This window comes from Staurois parvus, unplaced genomic scaffold (genome assembly GCF_062004578.1).
Source record: "Staurois parvus isolate SC_StPar_1 unplaced genomic scaffold, SC_StPar_1.0 ptg000886l, whole genome shotgun sequence".
NCBI classification, from domain to species: domain Eukaryota; kingdom Metazoa; phylum Chordata; class Amphibia; order Anura; family Ranidae; genus Staurois; species Staurois parvus.
Window position 1 is genome coordinate 3900550 of NW_028318682.1, and position 25385 is coordinate 3925934.

Genomic DNA, 25385 nt, shown 5'->3' on the forward strand with positions numbered 1-25385 from the left:
AAAGACACATTTGTCCATAAGAGCCCGCGGTGACTGTCCAGTCCATAGAGGTCATCTAAATATCCCACAGTTAGGATGCCATGAGATTGCCGCAGGTCTAGTACTGGAACCAACACCTTAGTGAATACCAAAAGTTCAAAGGAGAGGCTGAAGGGCAGGGACGCACACTGGTAGTGCAGGAGCCCCATAGCAAGGCACACGAATTGCTGATGCACTGGAAAGATGTGGACATAGGGTGAGCATCACTGATGTCCGCAGAAGCCAGAAAGTCTCCCTGGTGAAGTGGGGCAGTGACAGATTTGGAGGATTTCATGTGGAATTTCAGGACCCACAAGAAGACATTCAGAGCGTTGAGACTCAAGACAGCACAGATGTCCCTTTTGGGTTTGGGCACAGTGAACAAGTTAGAGTAAAACCCCAAAAAGTAGTCAGCCACAGAAAGTGGGAAAATGCCACCTTGATGAAGAAGACCCAAGATGGATCGATGCAGATCTAATAATCTCTGCAGTGACACAGGAAGGTTGGAGGTGATAAACCAAACTTCAGTTTGAAGAAAGGTTGTTGAGCCGCCAGAGACACTGCTCTTCTAAAAGTCAGGTGGATCAGGTATTTTTTCAGGTGGGAATTGACCGCTTGTGCACAAAATCCTCACCAAATGTAAGGAATTAACTTCAGTGTCAGCAAACAACTAAGTGATTTTGGCCATAAATTCTTGCATCTGAAATTCCAGCTGAAAGGGTAAGATGGCAAGGGGGATGCAGCCATATGTGATGGAGCTAAAGAGGATGAAACAAACACCAAGAGCAGATCAACCTCGATTCTCTATGCCAGGAAAGAGAGCATGGAGTGCGCTAGCAGAAGACTACACTCTGCCGATATCATCATTGCTCAGTCCCATAGCATTAGCCCCTTCAGTTGCAAACACAGTGGCAATGGAGAGTAAGGTTACCTAAAAAAGGTAGCTCCAGTGCTCGGCCTGATCAGCCTACTCATATCAGCCTTCAGTGACAGGTCTAGTGCTGAAGACATTCCAGAAGCTCTGGACGTGAGAGCACTCAGCTGGTATTTTTATTAAAATGGAGTCTGGAAAGCACCCCATGTAGACCCAGTGCCCAAAGATCACTTCCAAGATATCTCTGTGAAATCCAGACCAGTGGGAGCTGCTGGTACTCCAACAATCAGGCTGAGGACAAGCATGCAAGGAAGCTGCAATGAAACAGATAAAGCTCCATTCTAACAGGGAAAAAAAAATAGGTTAACCTTCACACAGCAGCACAATTGGGCACTAGCAAAAAACGGGCTTGCTGGTAGTAGGAATTGTTATCCTGGACTGGCTTACAGGTTTGTTTTTTTTTTGTTTTGCCAGTGTCCAATCCTCCTGAAACCAGAAGTATAACCCAAATGAACAAGAAAGAAAATACATTTACCTAAAATGTCTTTACAGTGCCTAACGTATATTTTTATCTTCCTGAAGTCCAGCTTTAAACTGACTAGAACTTCCAGCCAAAAATTTAAGGCACTGTTCTTGTAATAGGAAACACTGAATACCTAACTCTCTAGTGGGCGACAAGTCCAAACTCTGTTGTCTTTAAGCACTTAAAGTGTTACTAAACCCACAACAGTAAAATCAGTCTGTATATGCAGCAAAGCATGCTTGTTATACTCACTGTGGAACCTAAGAGGTTAGTCCTCCACTTTGCATAAAAAGGATGTTTGATCATCTCATCTTTGATCCCCCCTTCTTCTACGGTCCCCAATATAACTTCTGATAGAACAGAGGCTTGGAGGCAAGGTGCACATGCTGAGCTTGGTTTGTATTACTAGAGAGTTTTTTTCTTCTGTGCATGTGATCAGCACAGGGCCAATCAGCACTGTCCAAACAGAGGGTCAGGGGTCCTGCAACCGCAAAGGGTAGAATGAAAACTACTCCTACAAGCTTTAACCAGTGTTCTGCAGGACACTGATAGAAAATCACAAGACTGCTCTAACTGCTGATGGGAAAAGGTATTTAGCAGTTTATATTTACTAAAAGAATTGCATTTCCATGTTCTGTGTACTGTGGGAGACCAGATATAGTGAATGGGTTTAGTAACACTTTAAGGCTCTGGCAGGATCTTCACTTTTGAAACACTTCCAGGCGTGTCAAATGCCTGGTCCCACTCCATGCTCAATGGTCCTTTCAGCTGGCCCCTTGTGTCCTATGGTGACAGTGGCTGGCAGATGCAAACACAGCACATGGTGGAAAAAAAAAGATTCAACACTCCAGAAAGTGTTGAATGCCGAAAGCTTTGCCAGAGGCTTTAGTACTTACCAAAAAAATTAGTATTCAGTCTTTTAGTGCTTTCATTTTTTTTTTTAGGGAAAAACACAGAGTGAAATTTACTAAGACTGGAGCAGACAAAATATGGAGCACTTGTGCATGGCAATCAAGCAGCTTCTAGCTTTCTTTTCAAAGCTTAACTGAACAAGCTGAGGCTACAAGCTGACTGGTTACTTTGCAAAGCTACTATAGTTTTAGTAAATTCCCCTCCAGAGTCACTTTAAACACACTGTTTTCACCATCTCTGGTTTCAGTGTCACTACGGTTTAATACACACAGACAGACATTCATACCTGCTGGAGCCCAGGTCTATGAGAGATTGAGCCTTCTGCATGCTAGCGCTGCTGAATCCTCCAGTCATTAGAGATAGTGAGCTGTTATGGGGAAGTGCTGAAACACATTCATACATGAACAATGAGACATATTCACATACATGGCCCAAGCATGTAACTGATATCACAAAATATTTTACAGCCCTCTTTTAAACTACGGCAAGTGATATGACTACAACACAAGTCAAGGATATTTGTATGTCAGTAGAACAACAGGTCTGCCAGTAACGTGCCCAAATGTTAAGCCCACTGGCACTGCAAATGATTTTGTAGTATAAGCACACAGCCTTCAGTGAAATTGGCTATTTTATTATGAAGCAAGTTGGGGTGAAAAGCCAACTCAACTTTATTATCCACACTATTTTGACAGTAAACAGGCGACCAGAGAGCACATTTTACATAAAGCTTTGTAGTGCAAGAGAGATATCTCCAAACACAAACATTGCAAGCTGCTTGCCGTTTCTCTAAAGCAAAAGGCCAATGTATTAAAGTACTAAAAAGACATTGCTCTAAACCACAACATAAAACCTACCTATGGGGTCTGCATCTGATTGGCAACATAAGAAGAGGGAGTGGAAATTAGCATTATTCAAGCATAACCGCACTTATTATTTTAAGTGTTGTATGAAAACTGGCTGTACTCTAGTGCATAAATCTACATTTTAAGGCTTCTGCATGATTGTCTGAATAAGTGCAAATCCAATTACTATGTGATGTACAAGCCTCAAAGTAAACAGACAACTTCACCTTCCCTGACTGAGCCAAATCTTCCTCTGTGCCCCACATGCTCCCCATCCCAGACACTGCAGCTCACAACAGATACAAGCTCTGTCAAATCCAGAATGCAGTGGGCAGATCTAAGTATGTCCAGGTGCTGACTTGTTAATTTGCAGTGAAAATGCTAAAAGCCACACCCCAACTGTAGTGCAATAAAGCACAGAATACAGTAGAGCAGGGGTCTCCAAACTTTTCAAACAATGGGCCAGTTTATTGTCCTTCGGACTTTAGGGGGGCTGGATTGTGGCTAGCTGGGGAAGAAAATGTCCCGGGCCCAGCATCAGCGAGAATGTATGTGGCCTCAGGGTTGGGGGTCAGTAGGAGGAAGATTAATGCCCCATCATTGGTATCAGTTGGAGGAATAGTTCCCCATCATTGGTATTAGTGGAAGGAATAGTGCCCCATTATTGGTATCAATGGGAGGAATAGTGCCCCATCATTGGTATCAGTGGGAGGAATAGTGCCCCATCATTTGTATTAGTGGGAGGAATTGTGCCCCATCATTGGTATCAGTGGGAGGAATAGTGCCCCATCATTGTATTAGTGGGAGGAATTGTGCCCCATCATTGGTATCAGTGGGAGGAATAGTGCCCCATCATTGGTGTCAGTGGGAGGAATAGTGCCCCATCATTGGTATTAGTGGGAGGAATAGTGCCCCATCATTGGTATCAGTGGGAGGAATAGTGCGCCATCATTGGTATCAGTGGGAGGAATAGTGCCCCATCATTGATATCAGTGGGAGGAATAGTGCTCCATCATTGGTATCAGTAGAAGGAATAGTGCCCCATCATTGGTATCAGTGGGAGGTAAAGCACATCGTCATTGGTCTCAGTGGAAAGAATAGTGACCCATTGCTGGTGTTAGTGGGAGAAATAGTGCCTCATATCATTGGGAGCAATAGTGCCACAAGGGCCAGATACGGGCTAGCAAAGGGCTACTTCCGATCCACGGGCCACAGTTTGGAGACCCCTGCATTAAAGTGACAATTCTACTCTGAACTCAGCAGTGTAGCATTGTTGCCACTTAATCACAAGAAGCCGCATTAGATGACTAAATTGGTAGAATGAATTTCTATTTGTGGGACTCTGCAGGGGGACTAAAAAAACATAATGAGCTGCAGCACATATTTTGTAATGGGATGCCACTTTAAAGCTGAACTCTAGAAATTCAGCCACTTTGTACAATATTCTGGATTACTGGGGGTTAAGTCCAACAAAGGGCATGATACCTCATAGAATAACCTTTAACAATCTTTATTTTTACCAAGAAAAGGCACTCAGACGCTGGACCTTATGGTCTCAGCTACAAATAGCTGTTCTCAGCTCCTACAAAACTCTCAGACATAAATAACCACTTGACACTGACCACACACAAACAGGCAGCTTCACTGCACTGGGCTTTATGCCGTGGGGCCGCATATTTGCTTATCTCCCTTTGTGCCATGTGGCGCGCTCCCAGCACAGAGACCGGGGTCTCATCGTGAGCCCCAGGTCCCGAACTAATGATCAGGACCCGGAACTCCTGAATCCAGGTTATCTGATCGCTGTGATAGTCTCTGATTGGCTATCACAGTGATCAGTCACCGTGAAGCCCACCCGTGTGTTTTCTCTCTCTTAATGGAGAAAAGAGAAACATCGTATCTCTATCTGTCCTTTCAGAGAGAAAAAAAAATAAAAAAATAAAAAACAAGTGTGTAAAATAATTATTTAAAAATAATAAATATATTTTTTTACTATTTTGGGCCAGTTTTCCTTTGATAATCAAAAAAGAAAAAAAAAATCAGGGAGATATCGGCTACCATTTACCACCAAATGAAAGCCCAATTTGTTCTGAAAAAAAAAAAAAAAAAAACAATTCACCTGGACGTACAAAGTAGTTTTGATGACATGTACAGATTTACTAACACATGTCAAAGTTGAAAATGGTATTAGGCATTAGGATTTGTTTTACCCTTAGGTGTGAAGGGGTTGAAAAGATAAGCCCACAAAGTGGCATGCACCTCTTTGGACTCATAGTATGCCAGCAGATATTACAAAATGGCTAAATTCCTGGTGTTTTAGGTAAAGTCTCTGATTTAAACACAGCTGAAGTGTTTGCTGAAAAACATTAGCATCCTACTGAATGGCTTTGATTAATGTCTAAAACTGATTTAAAGTATAAATAAAATAGAATAATTTTCTTTATTCTTTTTTTGTGTACCATAGTCTTATCCCAGAATAGCCAGAGTTCAATATGTAGACACAAAGGGGTATATTTATAAAGCAGTGAATGCGGCATTGACAAAACATTCAATAAAGGCGAATCCTCCTGTTGCATGATTGAGTCACATGCAGTGAATCTTTGAGAATTGTCACATACGAGGGGTGTTCAAGTCAAACCAGGACTTTTGAGTTGATATAATAAAAGAAGAAGTTTCAAGGAGTGGAAACTGTATTTGTTTTTCCCCCTGCTACATTTATACATATATCCCAGCGTTTAACTAACGCCTGGAAAGCTTCAGCATAGAAAGTTTTGTAAGTACGCCTGAACCATTCTAGGACAGCCTGCTCACTTCATCATCATTGTGTTCATCATTCCCACAGAAAGATTCGTCCCTTGTGCAATTTCACAACAGGTTATGTGTTGATTATCTAGGTTCAGGCGCTCCATGCGCTGAATGTTCACAGAAATGACTGCTGTGGGCTGGGAACCACCACAGCCAGGATTGTCACTGATAGACGTACGGACATATTTGAAACGTTTACACCATTCACATGTCTTACTGCAGTGGACGTCTCATCACTGTACTGTGCTTGAAGTCTTCTGTAGATATCCGCCGGTTTTACGCCTTCATTCACAAGAAACCATCACCACACGCTGTCCCATGCACGCACTAACACTGTTGTCTGCCATCTTGATTAGCAGTCTCTGGACTGGCCTGCAACATGTGCACTACCTATCAGTAATAGGACACACTTGCCACTTACTGTGCGTAGTACTGCCACACTAGCATCCCTTTTTATACCTGTACAATAAAAGTCACGGTTTGACTTGAACGCCCCTCGTAAACAGCTTTATAAATATGCCCCCAAACCTACTAGTGAAATTAAACATATTCCCTCTAGCGCCAATGACAGAACAAGCATACTCACCAACAAAGTGGTTACATATACCCTGAGACATACATAAACACAGGGAACCACACAGAGCCAGGACATGTGTCACCATCAATAAAAGGCATTACCTGCATTTTCACAATGTATCTTGTAAGTTCAGCATTTAGCCCATTACATCAACCAGATGCTGATAAATGAATGTTTCCATAGAATAAGATGTAAATGAGCTGCAGAAGACTGGATCTTTTACAACAGAAAACCATGGAGAGGAAACACTTACTTGAAGACAAAGGCATAGGGAAGGATGACAAGAGACTGGATGTTCCATTTGGCAATGTTGATGATGAGCCGACAGAAGGCACCAAGGGACTAGACATAGGCAAGGGTGGCAGAGAGCTCATTGAGGTCAGCGAAGTGGTGGGTGCAAGGGGTAACAGCGGGGGCATAGATGGTGGCATGGACAAGTTTGGCATACTCCCCATTCCTAAACAAAAAACACAAAACAATGGATTGTATTCTTCCCAAGAATTAGCTTGTATTGCGTATGCTACATACACTTCTACTGCCTACAGCTGCAATGTATGTATAGCAATAGATGCACACAAAACAAAGTACAAACACATTGGTTTTTTTTAAGGCAATATGTCCTAATGACCACACAGAAGGTGATAGAGTAGCAATGGAGACACAGACAGTGAAAAAAGCCTGAAAAAAGAAAACTTTCTGGGTTATTTAAAAACTAAAAACGTTTTTGCTTGTATTTTCACTCAGTGGATTAGGACATGGGGAAGTTTAGGAGCTCAGCAGCCCATAGATGAGTCAACCAGAGGGTCAAGGGTCCCCCTTCCCTCCAATCATCTCTCAGAGCTCGTGTACAGTGTGTAACTGCAGCTCCCCACTCCCTGCTTTGGGAGTCTGTGAAAAATCCTTTTCATCTCTGAATTTTATAAGGACAAATGGCAGCCGATAAATAGGTACAACTTGTGTAGAGCGATTTGTAGACTTGTCACTTCACTGTATATAGGCAAGGGCTTACAACCACTTTATACTTCAATATTTTTATTGAAAAATTGGTATACAGTAGAATACAAAAATATAGCAGCAATTGCCACCTACATGGCGAAATGGAGTGCACAATCATATTCATAGAACAGTTAAGCATATGAAAGAAAAACATTATTAGACATTGGTGATATGTAAAAAGAACACCATCTCAACCACGTAGCAAACTGACCATTAATCAATGAACCCAGATAATGCAACAGAAATGCACCAAAAGTATACAAACAATTCAAGAGAAGAGAAAAAGGAATTAAGAAGAAAGAGAACAAAACAAAATGACAAAAAAAAAAAAAAAAAAAAAGGGGAGGGGGGGGGGGAATACCAAAGGGGGAGAGGAGATAGGGAGGGTCAACTGCAGTACTTTTAAGATATAGAAATATAACTGATCCACGGTTGCCACGTCACCTCAAATCTAGAGACATCATTATTGACAATGCTTGTAAGTTTATCGTTTATCTTTATCCAATTAAGTTTTTGTTTAACCCCGTCTAGCGGGATCAGCTTACAACCACTTTAAAGTGTTTTTTCACCTTTACAGAAAAAATGTGAGTGTAAAATAAAATATAAAAAAGTGAACACTGTGCACCCCCTCCCCCCCCCCATAGGTCACCCCATGTTTAACCTCCGGCGAAGGCAAGCTGTCATTTCCCCACACAGCAGGTCCAGCAGTCCAGGGATTTCTAATCCCCATTCTTCTCCTATTTTGTGCATGTCTCCAGGATGGACCAGATCAATTCATTGTGACGGCACTGACCAATTGGAATCAATCTGGCCCGTCCTGGAAGCTCTGCACAGAAAAGAAGGAGAAGCTCAGCATCGCTGGAGGTAGGTATAGGAAGGAGGAGAAGAGCAGGGATTTCAAACCCAAAAATGGTGAGTTGGCTGAGGGAGCCCTGACAGCTCAGCATCACTGGAGGTAGGTATAGGAAGGAAGAGAAGAGCAGGGATTTCAAACCCAAAAATGGTGAGTTGGCCCTGACAGCTCAGCATCACTGGAGGTAGGTATAGTGGGGACCAGGAAGTAAGGAGGGGGTACGGAGTTAGTTCAACTTCACACTTTTTCTGTAAAGGTGAACTAAACCTTTAAATATTGTCCTTGCTATAGTGAAGGCCAATCGTGTAGCCTGGCCAAAATCGTATTTGGTGAGAGTGAGCAGTAATAGCTGGGAGTGTCAGCAAAAAGGAAAGATGTGATAATACCATCTCTGGGGGGTTTTCAGTCAGGCTATGGGAGATATGTAAATGCCTACACCTATAATAAAAACATTATATAATTTTAGTCAGAGCTGCACAGCTTGTTTTTTTTAATCTACATTCACCCTTTACCTGCACAGGCAGTTTTTGGGTAAAGGCGAACTAACATTTTAATTATAATCATGATTAAATTGATTAAATATTGTAAATGATCAGTGGTCAACTGTGTGTTTGTATAAAGAAAGATTGTCCAACTGCTCAGCTTTACAAATATTAAAACTCTCCAATAGAAAAAAAAAGGGGTTTTGGACACAGGAAGGTCCAGACAGCCGTAGACAAAGAATGCCAAAGTAGCAAGTTGGGAACAGAACTTAAATCCAACCAGTAACTGCTGAAATATGCATTCTGCAGTTCAGAGTTGACTATTACAAGTAGGATAGTACCCAAAGTCGCATGTGTGTGAGGGATGCTGCATAATAAACAAGCTTATATATCACAACTAGAAAAGATCTTTGCAATCCAATTTTGCGGTTATGGCTGTAAAGGTGTGCGAGACCTAATCCAGCCAATTTTCACATCATACCTTGTGGAAGATCACTGACCCCGCTTGCCAAGGATCTGTCTGGGTATGGTACAAAAACATCCAAAAGGTGCAGAAAAGAATATTTGGCTAAGATAAACATTCCTAGCCATGGAATGCTGGGGCACTCACAGGTGGTATGATGGTGCCTGCATGCCAATAGCCCTCCTATGACTATGATCACCCTTAGCACAACAAAAACATTCTCAGAAAAGGGAAAACCATTGTTTATGGGGAAAGTGCATTTTTTATATTTCCTTAGAATTCATTAGTGATTCACATTATTTATAAGCCTGCAAGTCCTGGTTAAAAGGCCATATAAGAACATAAGAATGGTTACCTTAGCTGATATCATACCAAAGGAATGTCGTTAACTGACCAGGATGTGGCTAAGCCCACTTTCTTCTTTACGATTGGTAATTTCCCTACATTCAAGTCCAGTATAATACACAGCTAAACTGGTAAGAGCTCAGTCTCTAACAGAGACTGCAATCGTGCATGTGTCCGATCACCTGTGTGCCTTGCTGTGTAATAGCAGGCATCTTTAGTTAAGTATCCTTGTTATATTTTCTAATATTTGTTATCTGTACCGGTCATTACTATTAATACATTTGTGTGCTCTCTCTTTGCTCATATCAAATACAACCCCAAAAACTTAAACTATCATGACAGAACTCTCTGTAAAGGGTCTAATGAAGGGATCAAAATACTCCAGGTAGTAGTAGTAAAAGTAGGAATAAAAAAAAGAAACAAAAATAGCCTAGCACCTATGGTAAGTGGGAGGAGGAATAATACCCCATCCTTGGGGTCGAGGAAAGAAACAGTGCTGCATTGTTGATATCAATGAGGGAATAGCACCGATTGTGCCCCACCAGTGATGTCATTTTTTATTTTTTGCTAAAAGACCATTGAACCAATATAAATTATGTTGTTCTCAAAAAAATATAACAATGCAAAAAAACTGCCATTTGTAATGTATATTCTAGTAAATAAAAGACATTGGTTTACACATAAGGATATAATCTGTATTATCTACGTCATCTAGTGGTTGGAGTCTTTCTAAAAGCCAAATGGGCAGCAAGTTTTTCTTTTGTTCCTTTGTTGTTGGGATTTAAACTCTCATCACCATCAGCAATAAAGTGCTACTGTGTTTTGCTGCCTGTCCACCCATAAGCTGGAAGGGTTCAGCTGTAGAATGGGACATAGAATCATGCACAATGGGAAACTATTTTTTAATTAGCAAAAGATTTAAAGCACAACTCTTTACATGTACTTGTTGCTGATTTCCTACCTTCACTGAATGTGTCATCCATCTTCTGGTTCACTCAGTAGTTGCTCTGAAATAGCCTATTCATTATCAAATCGTTAATTCTCTTTGGTTTACTGTTTGTAAGACTAGTGGCTGCTATGCCTCCTATTCCCCCAGCCACTGGTATTGGCACATCCCTTCTGTAGTTCTCTATCCAGGAAGCAGAGATCTAATTCTACCCCACTTCCTGTGGTGGGTGGACTGAGACTCACTGACACATTCAACATGCACAGGCCAAGTGTACCTGCCCACATTCACCAAAAGTCCCTGGTTGATGGGAACTGTAGTTTCCTTTTACTGCAGAGACAGAAGAGAGGATATGATGTAATCCCTGCTGTTATACCTCCTCCTTGGCAGGGCAGATGCTGGTATCTTTTGAATTACATAGATGAGGTCATGAAAATTGAAGTAGACTTTTCTCCTCAATTATGTGAATTTTCAAAATTGTATAAACTGTTTAGTGTTTTGTGTAGGGGGTGTACTAATGGGTGATTTTTTTTTGCCTATCCCAGAGTTCTTCTTTAGGTTTCCAAGACAAAGACCAGTCAAAAAGAGTTATGAACTGACGTACTGGACCTAAAACAAGACTAAGCAAGAACAAGACCACATCATTTCAAAACACTTCACTGGTAACATTTACTCACACAGGAATTCCTCTAAGACGTTAGGCTTGTCACCCAGTTCTGTTGTCAAGCTATAAAAACTTCCTCAAACGAATCACTGACCATACATCAAGCCATACAAATTATAAATCTTTTACCAATAGGATTAAAATCAACAAACCAAAATAAGCCCAAAACTGGCTATCATTGGTGGCTGCAGATTGCAAAGTTGATTTTTAACCACTTGACCTCCGGAAGATTTAACCCCCTTCCTGACCAGGCCATTTGTTTGCAATACGGCACTGCGTTACTTTAACTGACAATTGCATGCTGCACCCAAATTAAATTTATGTCCTTGTTTTCCCGCAAATAGAGCTTTCGTTTGCTGGTTGTTGATCACCACTGTATTTTTTACTTTTTGCATTATAAACAAAAAAAGACTGACAATTTTGAAAAAAAAACAAAACTTTTTTTTAATTTTCTGCTATAAACACATCCAATAACATTGAAAAAAAAAAATTAATTTCTTCATAAAAAGGTAGGCCAAAATGTACTTTGCAACATATTTTTAGGGAAAATAAATCCCAATAAGCGTCTATTGATTAGTTTGCGCAAACACTATACGGTCTACAAATGGAGGTATATATTCTGGTATTTTAAATTTTTTTTACACTAGTAATGGTGGCAATCAGCAACTATAGTGGGACTGCAATATTGTGGCAGACATTTTTTACACTGACACTCTGTGGTGACCAGTGACTAATACAGTGATCAGTGCTATAAAATATGCACTGATCACTGTACTAACACTGGGAAGGAGTTAACATCCAGGGCAATCAAAAGGGCTAAGTCTGTGCCTAGCTATGTAATTTATGTACACTAGGTAGCACAGGTATTAAGGGACCCGAAAGATTGTATTCCCAGCTTCACACGATCTTCCACTCCCCACATGTTAAAACAGAGCTCTGCCTTTTTACATAGACAGAGCTCTGTACTTTGTCCCTGCCGCGCCGTCGTCAGTACTCGCAAATCGGCTTCTGGCATGAGTGCTCACAGCAGAAGCGAGCCACCAGCGGAAATACAATATAAATATCTGAAATTTCGGTGACCGAAACATTCCGGCCGAAAACACCCCTACTATTGGCCATTGGCCGATATGAAAAGAAGCACCAATACAGGCACTGAAAATAACCCCGACACCTCGCTGCCGCTCAGTAGTTCTCATCCCTACTTGAGAAACCACCGAACGATCCAAGCGCTGGGTATAGAGATAAGTGGAGGAAAGATGGCCTCCGCTCATCTTTATGCCCTTGGAGGACTGGAGCAATGTCACGGAATTGTTATTAAAAGGGACAGTGTAAAAAATAAATAAAAATTTTTAGGTGCCCCCCCCCATATAGTGGAGAACACATATGTAGGCCACACCCACATATGTAAGTGGTGTTCAAACCCCACATGTGAGGTATCGCCACGAACGTCAGAGCAAGAGCAATAATTCTAGCACTAGACTTCCTCTGTAACTTTACACTGGTAACCTGTAGAAACTTTTAAAATGTCACCCATGGAGATTTTTAAGTACCGTAGTTTGATGCCACTCCATGAGCGTGCGCAATTTTAAAGCATGACATGTTGGGCATCTATTTGCTCGCTGTAACATCATCTTTCATATTTTACAAAGAAATTGGGGTATATATTGTGGGATTTTTGTTATCATAAAAGTGTATTGTTGTCACCCAGACGGAGGGGGATGAATCTCCCTTCCGTTTTTTTTTGTTTGTTTTTTTACACTTGCTGGTCCATAGGGATGAATGGAGGGCCCGATCAGGTCTGCCTGAAAACTGACAAGAGGACTTGATCAGACCCTTCGTATGAAAGGTGTCTAATTTTCATAATTTCCTGTGTAGCAAATATACACTCAAAGGCCCCTTTATTAGGTTCAATTGCTTGGTAACACAAATTGCTAATCACATGGTAGCAACTAAATGCATTTAGGCATCTAGACGTAGTGAAGACAACTTGCTGAAGTTTAAACTGAGCATAAGAATGGGGATTTATGTGACTTTGAATGTGGCATGATTGTTGGTGCCAGACTGACTAGTCTGAGTATTTAAAAAAATTGCTGATCTACAGGGATTTTCTCGCACAACCATCTCTAGAGTTTACAAGGAATGGTGCGAAAAAGAGAAAATATCCAGTGAGCGTCAGTTGTGTTGACGAAAATGCCTTGTTGATGTCAGAGGAGAATGGGCAGACTGGTTTGAGATGATAGAAAGGCAACAGTAACTCAATTAGCCATTCGTTACAACCAAGTTATGCAGAATATCATCTCTGAACGCACAACACATCGAACCTTGAAGCAGATGGGCTACAGCAGCAGAAGGTCACACCAGGTGCCACTCCTGTCAGCTAAGAACAGTAAGTGGAGGCTACAAATCGCACAGCCTCACCGAAATTGGACAGTAAAAGATTGGAAAAATGTTGCCTGGTCTGAGGACTCTCAATTTCAGCTGCGACATTCAGACGGTAGGGTCAGAATTTGTCATTAACAACATGAAAGCATGGATACATCCTGCTTTGTACCAACGGTTCAGACTGGTGGTGGTGTGATCGTGTGGGGGATATTTTCTTGGCTGACTTTGGGCCCCTCAGCACCAATTGAGCATCGTTTAAATACCACAGCATTTTAACAACGCATAAAAAATGCACTACATGCGCTTCTGCCTCGTGTACATTGAAGTCTATTGAACCAAATACGTACCCTGGTGTGTTTAAAAAGGTTCCTGACCCTTTGCAAAGATCCAGTGGCTGAAAAACGTGTCCCATAAGAAAACCATGTTAAATGGACTGTAGTGAGTTTCTGCAAAATGCACTAAGAAACACAGAGGTGTGAATCGGGCCTTAATGCTTATGATGCTAAACTAGTAATATAGTTAGGTATATTAATTTTACTTGTTTTAAACTTTTTTTTTTTTTTTTCTTCAGTTGCTTCCGGGCATCTGGCTTAGGCCAAAATGATGTCATATCCCATGAATGCTCATGTGCATTTTTTTTTTCTTTCTTCTGGGAGAAGGGACTTTCCCAATTAAGCACACCCTCCTGCCTGCATACATGAGCTAAGGAGAGATGGATTCCAGGAAGTGAAAGCTACATGAATCATCTGCCCCTACTCAAGATGGCAGTGGCTAGAAATGACAGGGGTATGTTTTTTTAAAGTTACTTCTCAACAAAATAAAGCATGGAGACATGAATGGATGGAGGAGTTTGCTTTGGATATTAAATATGAATTAAATAGCATTTTCGGTTTGTGGTGCTTACAGTTTAGTTCCACTTTAACTTTGGAATCAGATGGAGAGGAGGACAGTTTACACAGCATAATTAGAAAGACATACCATAGCGGGAGGACATTAGTGGCGAGAAGACAGGTGGCTGCTTCATAACAGTTGGAAGGATCATTGGCAAATTCTGTCCCTGCAGCTTGAGTTTGATGAGTTTCATAGCGATGGAAAACTCCAGCTGGTCCATCTTGCCATCTTTGTTGAGGTCGGACAGGGCCCTGTGAGAGAAAAAAAAAAGTGATTACTAATACGGCATGGAAACTATAAAATGACAGTAATCATTAGCTTGAGCCTGATTGTGGTACACTCATTTCACTGTACAATTGCCTATTCTGGTTAAGCACTATGGCGCTGCAGCACTTTTGGTCTCAGTGTACATTTCAAAAAGTTAATGGAGTCAAAGAGTGCAATTTAAAAAAAAGTAACTATTGTCTTGAATTACTTTTGAAAAATAGCAGCTTACTTGCAGACAGTCAGGCACTCCTATTCTGTAGCATAACAGTAAACTGTAAATCTGCAGTGTAAGATCATCTAAACTGGGGGTCGACAAGCCGTCAACTGCGATCAAACCATTGACCAAGGGCAGCTAATGGGTCAATCAAGAACACAGCCCTGCATGCAGTCCTTCCCCCAGCCTTCGCTGTTCTCCTCTTCACAGCAAAGCAGAGAGCGGGAAGAGTCACAATACTGGATAAAGGGTGGAAGCTGCTGGGGTTAACTTTTTACATTAGTCAGCAGGTGATTGGCTGCCAGGAGGTCCTAGCAACCAATCACCAGCTTGTTCATGTAAAAAGTGAAATCTGGCAGCTCCCGCCACTGCCCTCTATCCAGTACTGCGACTCTTCCCACTCTGCTATACACCAGTGTAAGGTAGGAGAGTGTTACCTACAGTCTAGTGTAAAGGGGATCATAGAACACTACAGTAGGGGGAGGGGTGTGTGCAGGGGACAGAGGACATCACACGGGGGGCAGAGGACACTACAGTGGGGATGTGTAAAGGGGACAGAGGACACTACATTGGGGGAAGGGGTGAAAGGGACAGAGGACATTGTATTGAGGTTGGGTGTGTGTGTGTAGGGGACAGAGGACATAGCATTGGGGGGAGGGGGGGTGTAAAGGGAACAAAGAAAACTGCTATGGGAGGCAGAGGACACTACATTGAGGAGGGGAGGTGGTGTAAAGGGGACAGAGGACACTACATTGAGAGGAGGGGTGTGTAGGGGACAGAGGACATCGCATTGGGGGGCAGGGGTCACTATAGTGGGGGATGGAACAAAATGCTTTTAGAGGGTGGGCACAGGACACTACTGTATGGAGGGGCAGAGGTCACTACTGTGAGGGGGATGATGTGAAGGGGAGCAAAAGACATTAGTGGGGGTGGGTGCTTAAATTTTTTATTTTTTTTTTAAAGGCAGTCACCCCATCCCCACCCCTTTCCTTGGGGATCTTTGATTTCCTCCATGTTGTCCAGGTAGATCTCAACCTCTGAAAGGTTGCCTACCGCTGATCTAAATCACTGTCACCCTTAGGACCACTCGTCCCATGAGATTTTGTGATGTCACTACTGTGCTACTCACTTGATGAAGTGGAAGATGGAATGAAAGTTTCTTCTGTGGATCTGTGCTTCCTCTATCTTTCAAGATGCTGTTTTAGTATTCTTCCACCAGTCATCAGAGGGGCAGCTATGACATTAAGGACACAAAGCCCCTGCCTTCACCAAGATGGACAAAAGACAGTGCATAACAAGGCACTGGGAGTTTTACGAATACTGAAGCACTCCGAATCTGGTGCAGCTGTGCATGGTAGCCAATCAGCTTCCAACTTCGGCTTGTTCAAATAAGCTTTGGCAATAAAACCTGAAAGCGGATTGGTTGCACCAAATTTTGCACTCTCCAGTTTAGGAAATTACACCCATGGCATGTCACTATTGGTAAAAAAGTTCAGCTGCAGAGAGACGACAGGCAACACTGGTGACTAGTCCTTTGTGCTCTACTTATATTTTTGAATACAGCTTTTATAGGCCAGGTCCTCTTTAAGAACACTTAAGTGCATGCAGAATGTATGGTCTTGCTTCTAATGTGAACAATCTGACTGTTCCCACTTCCTCCAACAATCCAAAAACATGCTAGGACTGGATTCCATGCATAATTGACCATATAGCGAGTGTATATGTATGTATAAATGACTGGAGACTCCTATGGGCCAAGGACTAATGTAAATGGAAGTGTGCACAACATGTCCACACTATAGAAATATACCAAACTCAGTATGACAATAGAAAAATAAATGGGAACATTCCCATTCGGATTAAGGTCACTATAAAAAAAGAAAGTGGCACAAGGGTTGTAAGACTGAAAAGTCAATATCCTTTGCTCCTTAAAGAGGAACTCCAGTCAGAAAGTCCTGCTAGATCACTTCAGGCTAGCCCTTTTTAAAGGTATAACTAATTGAAACAATAAAAATAATGGCCTACACCAGAGTTTCTCAACCAGGGTTCCATAGAAAGCTAGGGCTCCTCCAGAAGTTGCTAGGGGTTTCTTGAGCAATGAGAAAATCCTGCATTTCAGATAAGTTCCCACTGGCACCGTTGGTCTGTTTAGCCATCTGTAAGAAGCATTCTTCCCAGTGGCCATCACACTAATGATAGTTGTAACTATAGTAACTTTTAGCAGAGGTTCCCTGAGACTGGAAAGCTATGTCAAGGGTTCCTCTGTGTTGAAACCCCTGTGTTGAAACCGTTGAGAAAGGCTGCTCTATACTGTTTAAAAACAGAAAAACACTGTCTTACCCGCTCAGTTGCTCTCTAATTTTTGGCACTGTGCCAAAAATGTAGAGGCTGATCTGCTGGCAGCCTAAAGATTTACTGCTGCTCAGGGGCTCTGGGCTTCAGCAAAATAGCAACCTCCAGCAAGAAGAAACAGGCACAATGCTGGAGCCAATTTACAGCACACACTCATTTTGGTGGCAGATTTATTAATGTGGAATGTATATTCCTTGCTAAAGAAATTAATATTTTATCAAGTTATGGATAAAGTTCTGCTTTAAGTACACTGACTGCAAATCAGTTGGGGAGGAAGACCCAACCAGGAACTCTGCTGAATTGTACTGTCCCTACATTGTGGCATTATCTGAATGCCAAGCCAGAGCTGCTACAGGCATTACGTTGAGCCAAGTTCTTTGCAAACGAAAATGCATTTTATACACATTAGCTACTTTACAAAACTAAATGGGAAACGCAGATTATGTAATTATTTAACATGTATGATTCACTTTATGGAGATATTACTCAACTACAAAGTGAAATGAAAAATGGGGGCTCAACAAACATTTACAGTAAAAATGTGAAAAGCACAGTACTATCAGCAGAACAGAACTAATTCCACAAACACCAATATAAATAATGAACGTGATACATGTAAGAACATTCATGAATTAAACATGCAATAAATCAAATATCAATGCGATCGCCAGTGTCTGCTGAGTGAAAAATGCATATTAATAATAAGACTAAAGAGTAAAGTTTCAATACAGCCGAGCCCAAGAGAATTGCAGCTTCTTTTCCCAGCACATCAGAATGATGAAAAGCCCCTGAAATTCTGGCATATACATGTAGATCTTATTACTTGCTCCTTTATACAAATTAAGTTGTAATTTAGGTTTCATGCTCCCTTAAAAGGCCAGTCAACTCAAAAGCAAGATTTCGGTTTTGGTAAGATGTTGGGAAGCTGAACTGAGCACTAGTTGGCTATACCTCAAGGAATCGAGGGGTAAGATCCAAGGATCAGTGTTTCTTTTTTTCATTTACAAAAAAAAAAAAAAGATAGCTCCTATACAAGTAACAGGAAGGGTGGAAATGAACGGTGCTGGGACCCTAGGTGTTTTTTACTCAGTACCTATGATGGGTATTTTCACAATACTACTGTTATCCCAATATGGAGTAATGTGTAAGCTGCTTCCATACACTGTGGGGCTTCCACAGGAAGCCTTGGGTAAGCCGTATAATGGTTAAATCAAAGACTTGGAGAGCAACATATTGAAATATTAAAATCAAAACAGAATATTTTATTCTAAAAAGTGAACTCAAAAGCCTATGTGTTAGCCTGTTCTATACATAAGGACTGAAGAAAAGGATGAAGAGTTGGAGGACTTGAGCGGGACTTGGCAGCTGGATGATTGTGTACTAAAAATCTCAATCTCCTTCAGCAGCTGGTAAATGCTTGCAGCTCAGACTGTGCAACCTTTGAGACTTAAGGGCCCATTTATGCTGGATGTTGGCACTTTCAATATTAGGTTCCCTTGGACCTGGAGAATGTTCAAAATATTGCAGTTGAGAAGCAGAGGCATTCTTCATGATGTCCTAACTCTATTGGTTTATACTATCCAGGTCGTGTTGGGCATTGGGCACTTCTGTCTCTCACTGCAAGACCAGCAGTAAAATGTGCACCAAGCCTTTTCTATTTCTTCTTGACTCCATTTGGATTGGTAGTGAGGAAGGGGTTCTCTGTAACCTCAATTAAACATTATGACCCTGAGAAAGTTCAGGGTAACACACAGACTACATGCTTCACCTGCATATATCGATGCACATTGAAGAAATGCTTGTACTTGGGCAGTTCGTTGTATGGGAAGGCCAAACCATTATTTTTGCACAGGCACCTTTTGGGCAAAGCTGAATGGAGGAAGGTAATGGGAAATCAAACTTTTACAGCTGTCATTAGAATGGGAAAGGAGTGGTAATATTCCAATGGGGACACCTATTCCAGTGATTAGGGTTTCCCGATTGCATATTCTATATAAAACAAACTATTCTGGTTGTATAATGATTTTAGGGCCTCAAACACATTGAGCTTTAAAAAAAAAAAAAAACACCCCTTTTACAGGAGTTTGGTGGTGTTTTTTTTCAGCCTGTAAAAGTACCTCTATGTAATTATACGTGTCCATGCACACATAAGCATTTACAGTCCTATTAGAAGAAGCACATTTACAGGCTGAAAAAAAAACAAAACAAACATCAAAAGAGCGTTCAAGAGAAGAGCAGAAGAGCAGAAAAAAATGTTGAACGTGCCAAAACACACGTTAACGCGCCTAAATGCTAGATGTGGTTAGGTGAGTTAAAGTATTAATGTGCTCCAATGGCCAGAATAAATACTCTGGCCAATGGGATCTGTCCATGTTCAAACGCTTGAAGCACCTAAACGCATATGAAATACATAAAATAATATTTTTTTAAGCAGCTTTTCTCCTGCCAGGAGTTCTGCCGTTCAGAGGAGCAGAGCAATCACCTAGGGCAGTGATGGCGAACCTTTTTGAGCCCGAGTGCCCAAACTGCAACACAAAACCAACTTTTTTATTTCAAAGTGCCAACACTGGAATTAATCACTTGCCTACCGGGCACTTCTACCCCCTTCCTGCCCAGGACAATTTTCAGCTTTCAGTGCTGTTGCACTTAAAGACAATTGTGCGGTCATGCAACACTGTAACCATATGCAATTTTTATCATTTTTTCACACAAATAGAGCTTTTTTTGGTGGTATTTAATCACCACTGGGTGTTTTTTTTTTGCACTATAAATGAAAAAAGAGCAAAAAATTAAAAAAACATAAAAGGTTTCCTTTGCTTCTATTCTAAAATTTTGCAAACAGGTAATATTTCTTCTTTGATGTGCGTTGGTGAGGCTGCACTGATAGGCAGCACTGATGGGCATTGATGAGGCGGCACAGATAGGTAGCACTGATGAGGCGGCACTGGTGAGCATTGATGAGGAGGCTCTGATGATGCACTGATATGCAGGAAATGATGGGCACTGATAAGCGGCACTGACAGCACCAACTGGAGGCACTGACAGACGGCACTGAACGGCGGCACTGCTGGGCATCATTGATGGGTGGCACTGATGGGCAGCACTAATGAGGTGTCACAGATAGGTGGCACTGATAGGCGACACTGATAATGGGTACTGATAGACAGCACTGATAGGTGGCACTGACTGACATCACTGCTGGGCACCGACTGGCACAACCGCTGGGCACTGACTGGTGGCACTGACTGGCAGCACTGCTGGGCACTGGTGGGCACAGGTGGGCGGCACAGGTGGGCACTGGTGGGTGCATTGCTGGGCACAGGTGGGCGCACTGTTGGGCACAGGTGGGTGCATTGCTGGGCACAGGTGGGCGCACTGCTGGGCACACGTGGGTGCATTGCTAGGCACAGGTGGGCGCACTGCTGGGCACAGGTGGGCGCACTGCTGGGCACAGGTGGGCGCATTGCTGGGCACAGGTGGGCGCATTGCTGGGCACAAGTGGGCGGAACTTGTGTGTGGCACAGGTGGGCACCGATCATCAGGGCACTGATGATCAGTGACCCTGATGATCGGTGCCGATCCCTGTTCTGACAACTGCCGGTTTTCAGCAGTACTTTCCTCACGATCTGACAGCGTGAGGAAAGTGCAGCCGAGAACCGGCATTTGCATTTCCCGGTGATCAGCGTGTCATTGGACACGGCTGATCACGTGGTAAAAGGCCGCTGTGATTGGCCTTTTACCATGTCACGTGATCAGCTGTGTCCGCAGGACACAGCGATCACGGAGATCGCCCGGTGAGCGCCCCCGGAGGTGCGCAGGAGAGCGCGTTCTCTTCCTCTTGCTCTCTTCCTCCTGGTGTGCCCACTGAGATGGCTCTGCGTGCCATAGGTTCGCCATCACTGACCAAGGGTGCAAGAACCCTAATGGCGTAACTCAAGAAAGAGAGTTGGAAAAAAACAAACAAAAAAAAACAAAAACAAACTGGTAGAGTGACCACACTCTTCTGACAACTACATAGTAAGTTCGTTTAGTTAATTTTTTTTTTTTTTTTTATAGTTTTGGCCGAAGTTAGGCTCAATTTTTTTTTCCCTCAACTTTGTAGACACGGTGAAACATGGTGGCTAACTTGTTATACAGGAAAGTCCAGTTAGTAAAAATGTCTTACCATATTTCCGCGAGAACGGCTGGAGGAAGGCCTGATTGTAAAAAGAAGTTTTTGGCCTGGTCCCCTATAAGAGGAAGAAGATGACAAATGAGGAAACCGTGCACAACACCACTTACCCACTAAGTAAACCTTTACAATATTTTACCATTCAAGCTTAAATGTAACAGTCATTGAATAAAACAGAAGTTTCATAACCTTTTTATACAACTACAGACCCCCAGTGGATTGCTCTAGCAATCATTTTTCTTATTTTACCTTGTTCCTGAAGCAAGAAAACACTTGCATCACTCCCCGTGACTTACCAGGCTTGCAAAATTGTTGCAGAGGCAGCTGCTGGAAGGCCAGTTCCTAATGATGTGGGTGCACCCCAGAACTACATCTCCCAAAAGCCCTTTCCCAACATACAACTCATGGGCAGTCAAAGCAGCATCTTATAACACAAATTTTAGTATGGCTAGTTTGACTGCAAAGGTCTGAAAAAATGCTGGCAGTAGGGCTGAAGAGTGCACCAGTGTCTGCCCCCCTCATCTAAACACCAGAGCCTCATGAACCAGGGCTAAAGGCCCAGTGAGCATGAGGCCTAAGGCTTTGAATTTCACCCTGAACCTATTGGGAGATTAGAATTACACCATAGGTCTCAAATGTTAGAAAAATGTCTTTGTTCCTACATACAGTATAACTTTTTCATATGGGATAATCCAATGATTTTCACTGGGCTACAGTAGGGAAGGGTGAACTCTTCACAGGTATATTTAACAGACCACAGGTAATATTTTTAAAATATTTCTTAGGGTGTACATACGCTTTAATTGTTAGTGCTGCAGCCAGGCTGAATATTCTTTTATTAAAATCCATCAGAAATATAAAAGAAAGCCACTTTCCAACAGGAGTTGCTCCTGACTCCTTATGATGTTATTGATGAATCCAAGTGCCACAAACTTGGGCACATGAAGAGGTTGGAAAGGGACTGATTTTATACAGAAGCAACCAGTCAGCACCTCTGCCTAAACATCCTTATATTTCACAGAATTAAATTAATAAAATGCCTTGTGTTTTTATTATGTTTCTGGACACCAAACTGAGCCTCATCAGCAAGCAAAGGAAGGATTCCTGCTTTATAGTTCAACTGCTTCCTGCCACCCTATAGCAGAAATACTGCTTCACGGAGGTAGGGCTGTGCAAAATCACGTATATATATGCGATTTAGCATTTCCAGGTCGGGGGCGTGCACGCCATGCCTGCGCCGCCATTGGCGGCCTCGGCTGTCGATCACCGGGTCCCGACCGGTGATTCTCCGCCAGCGATCGCTGAGTATCACTGATGGGGAAGAGACCTGTATGTAAATAATACAGCTCTCTCCCCTGTCAGCTTCTGCACATGGCTTTGTATTGCTCTGCACAGCAGCAATATGCGTCTATAGGAGAACTCTATAACTTCTCCTAAAAAAGGAAGGAGAGAGGATGACCTGTCACAAGGAGGATGTGAGAGAGGGGATTATCAGAACTACTGAAAACAGAACAATGCATTGTTGTTTTTTTTTAGCATCCATCCTGAAAAATTTAATGTATGTGCACAAAAGTAGAAACATTTAAATAATGTCAGCAACCTATTATGAATACTTCACCCTTACTGAACTTAGTGCACTTTTAAAATACAATAGTTCATTTTATACATCGAAAGGATTGTCATCCTCTTTATTCCCATCCTTTCAGAAATACCATGAAGAGCCCTACTAGCTGAAAAACGTCATTTTCCAAACTTTACAGCTGAGCTGTGGCACAAACAGTTTCATTTACATATATTCCTTGAAAGCCACACAGGATATAAATGCAGTGTGTGCACCTGAGGTCTTTGCAAATCCAGAAATGACGTAGTAAAAGTAGCAGTGACATCATGACTGTGCTGTACATAGCCTGTGCAGAGAGCAGAGCTGTGGGAGGGGTCCAGCCCCTCTACAGGCTGCATGCAGAAAACTACAGGAGGGGCGGAGGCAAGACCAGCCACCCTGCACAAGGCGAGAGCGCAGCAGTGAGTGGTCTTTATTACAGGAAGCTCCTGCACAGAAGAAAAGTCTCAAACTGGATTACTGTACATATATCTGGAAGAATTACACAAAGCTCACCAAACTTAAAGAATACGCATGTTGTATTTAGACAATATTCGCTTATTGTGGAGTTCAGCTTTAAGGTCCTCGCTGTCTTTCTGCAGCTCTAATCTGTGTTAGAGCAAATAAGGCAACCCACAAATCCCGTAAATGTGCTTGGGAACTTGCTTACAGTTTTCTGGCATTGGTGATGTGGGACAATCTCTGCCAAAATGTCTCTGGGCATGCCTTCTTTTTGGAACATCCCTCTTCTTTTTTGTGTTTATGTACTAACACCATATGGAAGTTATACATTGTATAGTTGTAAATGATTGTTATACATGATTTATATTGTGCCAACAGTTTACCCAGTGCTATACAAAAATAAGGGAGACTTTACAGTTACAATCCAATCCAACAAAGGGATGTTCAGAAGGCTCTTCGTACGAGTTCCCACAATTTAAAAGGAAAGATACATTTTCATTGGGCCTCATGCAAACTGGACGTTCTAAAAACCCTGGTAGTGTTAGCTGTAGAATGCCGTGTTAAAAACATGAGTTTTGTTGCGCTCCTGCATTCGTTTTTTCAGCGTTTTTCAACGTCTGTGTATTTTTATATACTCCCACAAAAATATGAGGCTCAAGAACGCTCCAACGCTGGATAGCCACATTTTTCATTGTATTGCAGTATTTTTCAGCGTTAGAGCATTTTTACAGCTTAAAAACTCCTCTTCAAAAATGCAGTAGTTCTGGGGAAGGGACGGGTTTAGCCTGAAAACGCTGATAAAGAACGCTGATAAAAGCCTATGTGTGCATAGACACATAGGATAACATGCTGGGGTGTTTACTGGCTGTAAAAAAAGAAAACCACCTGACACCCAAAACAGCAGAAATTGAATTACGTTTTAAATGGTCACTCTGTCCCAAACTATTTCATCTTCTAGTGAGATGCTACTGGCTTCTAGAATATGCCGTGGTGACTTTGGCAGCAAGATCTCCCTACCGAATTTCCCATCTCCATTTACCAACCATAACCAATGTAAATTGGGTTAGGTGGAGCTTTCATTCCCTACATTCTGGAGTACGAAATGTCAAACTCCAATCTGGAGATAATAGAACCAGGAACATCAACAGGTATATAAATACAGACATCAATGAGGCATAACACACCAGTCAAAAATCCAACAACTATATAGTTATAGATTCACTCCTTTTCTTCAATTAGCCTGCAAGCTAAAAAAAAAATCCACACAAATGCTGTCTGGAAGGGGTGCATGGACCACAAAACTGGCTGAATGAAGTTAGAAATCTTTTGCTTGGTAAGACACTTCATATATATGCATATAAATGATGTATTTAACTTTCCAAGAATTTAGCTTTAACCACAAAAGGGGCTTATGTATTAAAAGCATGCCAGCAAGTGCCGATAGTAATCAATCAGCTTCCAGCTGTCATGTCAAGGTGGAAGCAGGAACCGTTTGGTCTGGGAAATGGAGCTTTTTCCGCACATTTTTCTTTTTTTCTTTTTTTTTTTAAACCTTGGCCCCCGAAAAGAAGAATCTGCATAATGGATCATCACATTCTTTGCAAAGTGACTCATACAGAATGGTATTCAGAACTTATGAAATGTTCTGATGAAGAAATCTCCATAGAATGTATAGATCTGAGATATCCTGTACCTGTCTCCACTCTACTTACTGTTCAGTTTTCGGTTGTGAACATGATATCAGTT

At 42.0% G+C, this 25385-nt stretch overlaps 1 protein-coding gene across 2 annotated transcripts in view; it reads right to left on the reverse strand.

Moving 5' to 3' along the window:
- Positions 1-25385, reverse strand: part of ITSN2 (intersectin 2) — a 267920-nt gene that overhangs the window by 145388 nt on the left and 97147 nt on the right. For both annotated transcript variants that reach the window (XM_089656116.1, XM_089656115.1), the window contains exons 4-7: positions 21572-21635; positions 14661-14824; positions 6805-7008; positions 2614-2710 (exon numbers count right to left, since the gene is read on the reverse strand). In XM_089656116.1, coding sequence (XP_089512242.1) covers positions 2614-2710; positions 6805-7008; positions 14661-14824; positions 21572-21635 — 529 coding nt within the window. The remainder of the gene's footprint in view (positions 1-2613; positions 2711-6804; positions 7009-14660; positions 14825-21571; positions 21636-25385) is intronic.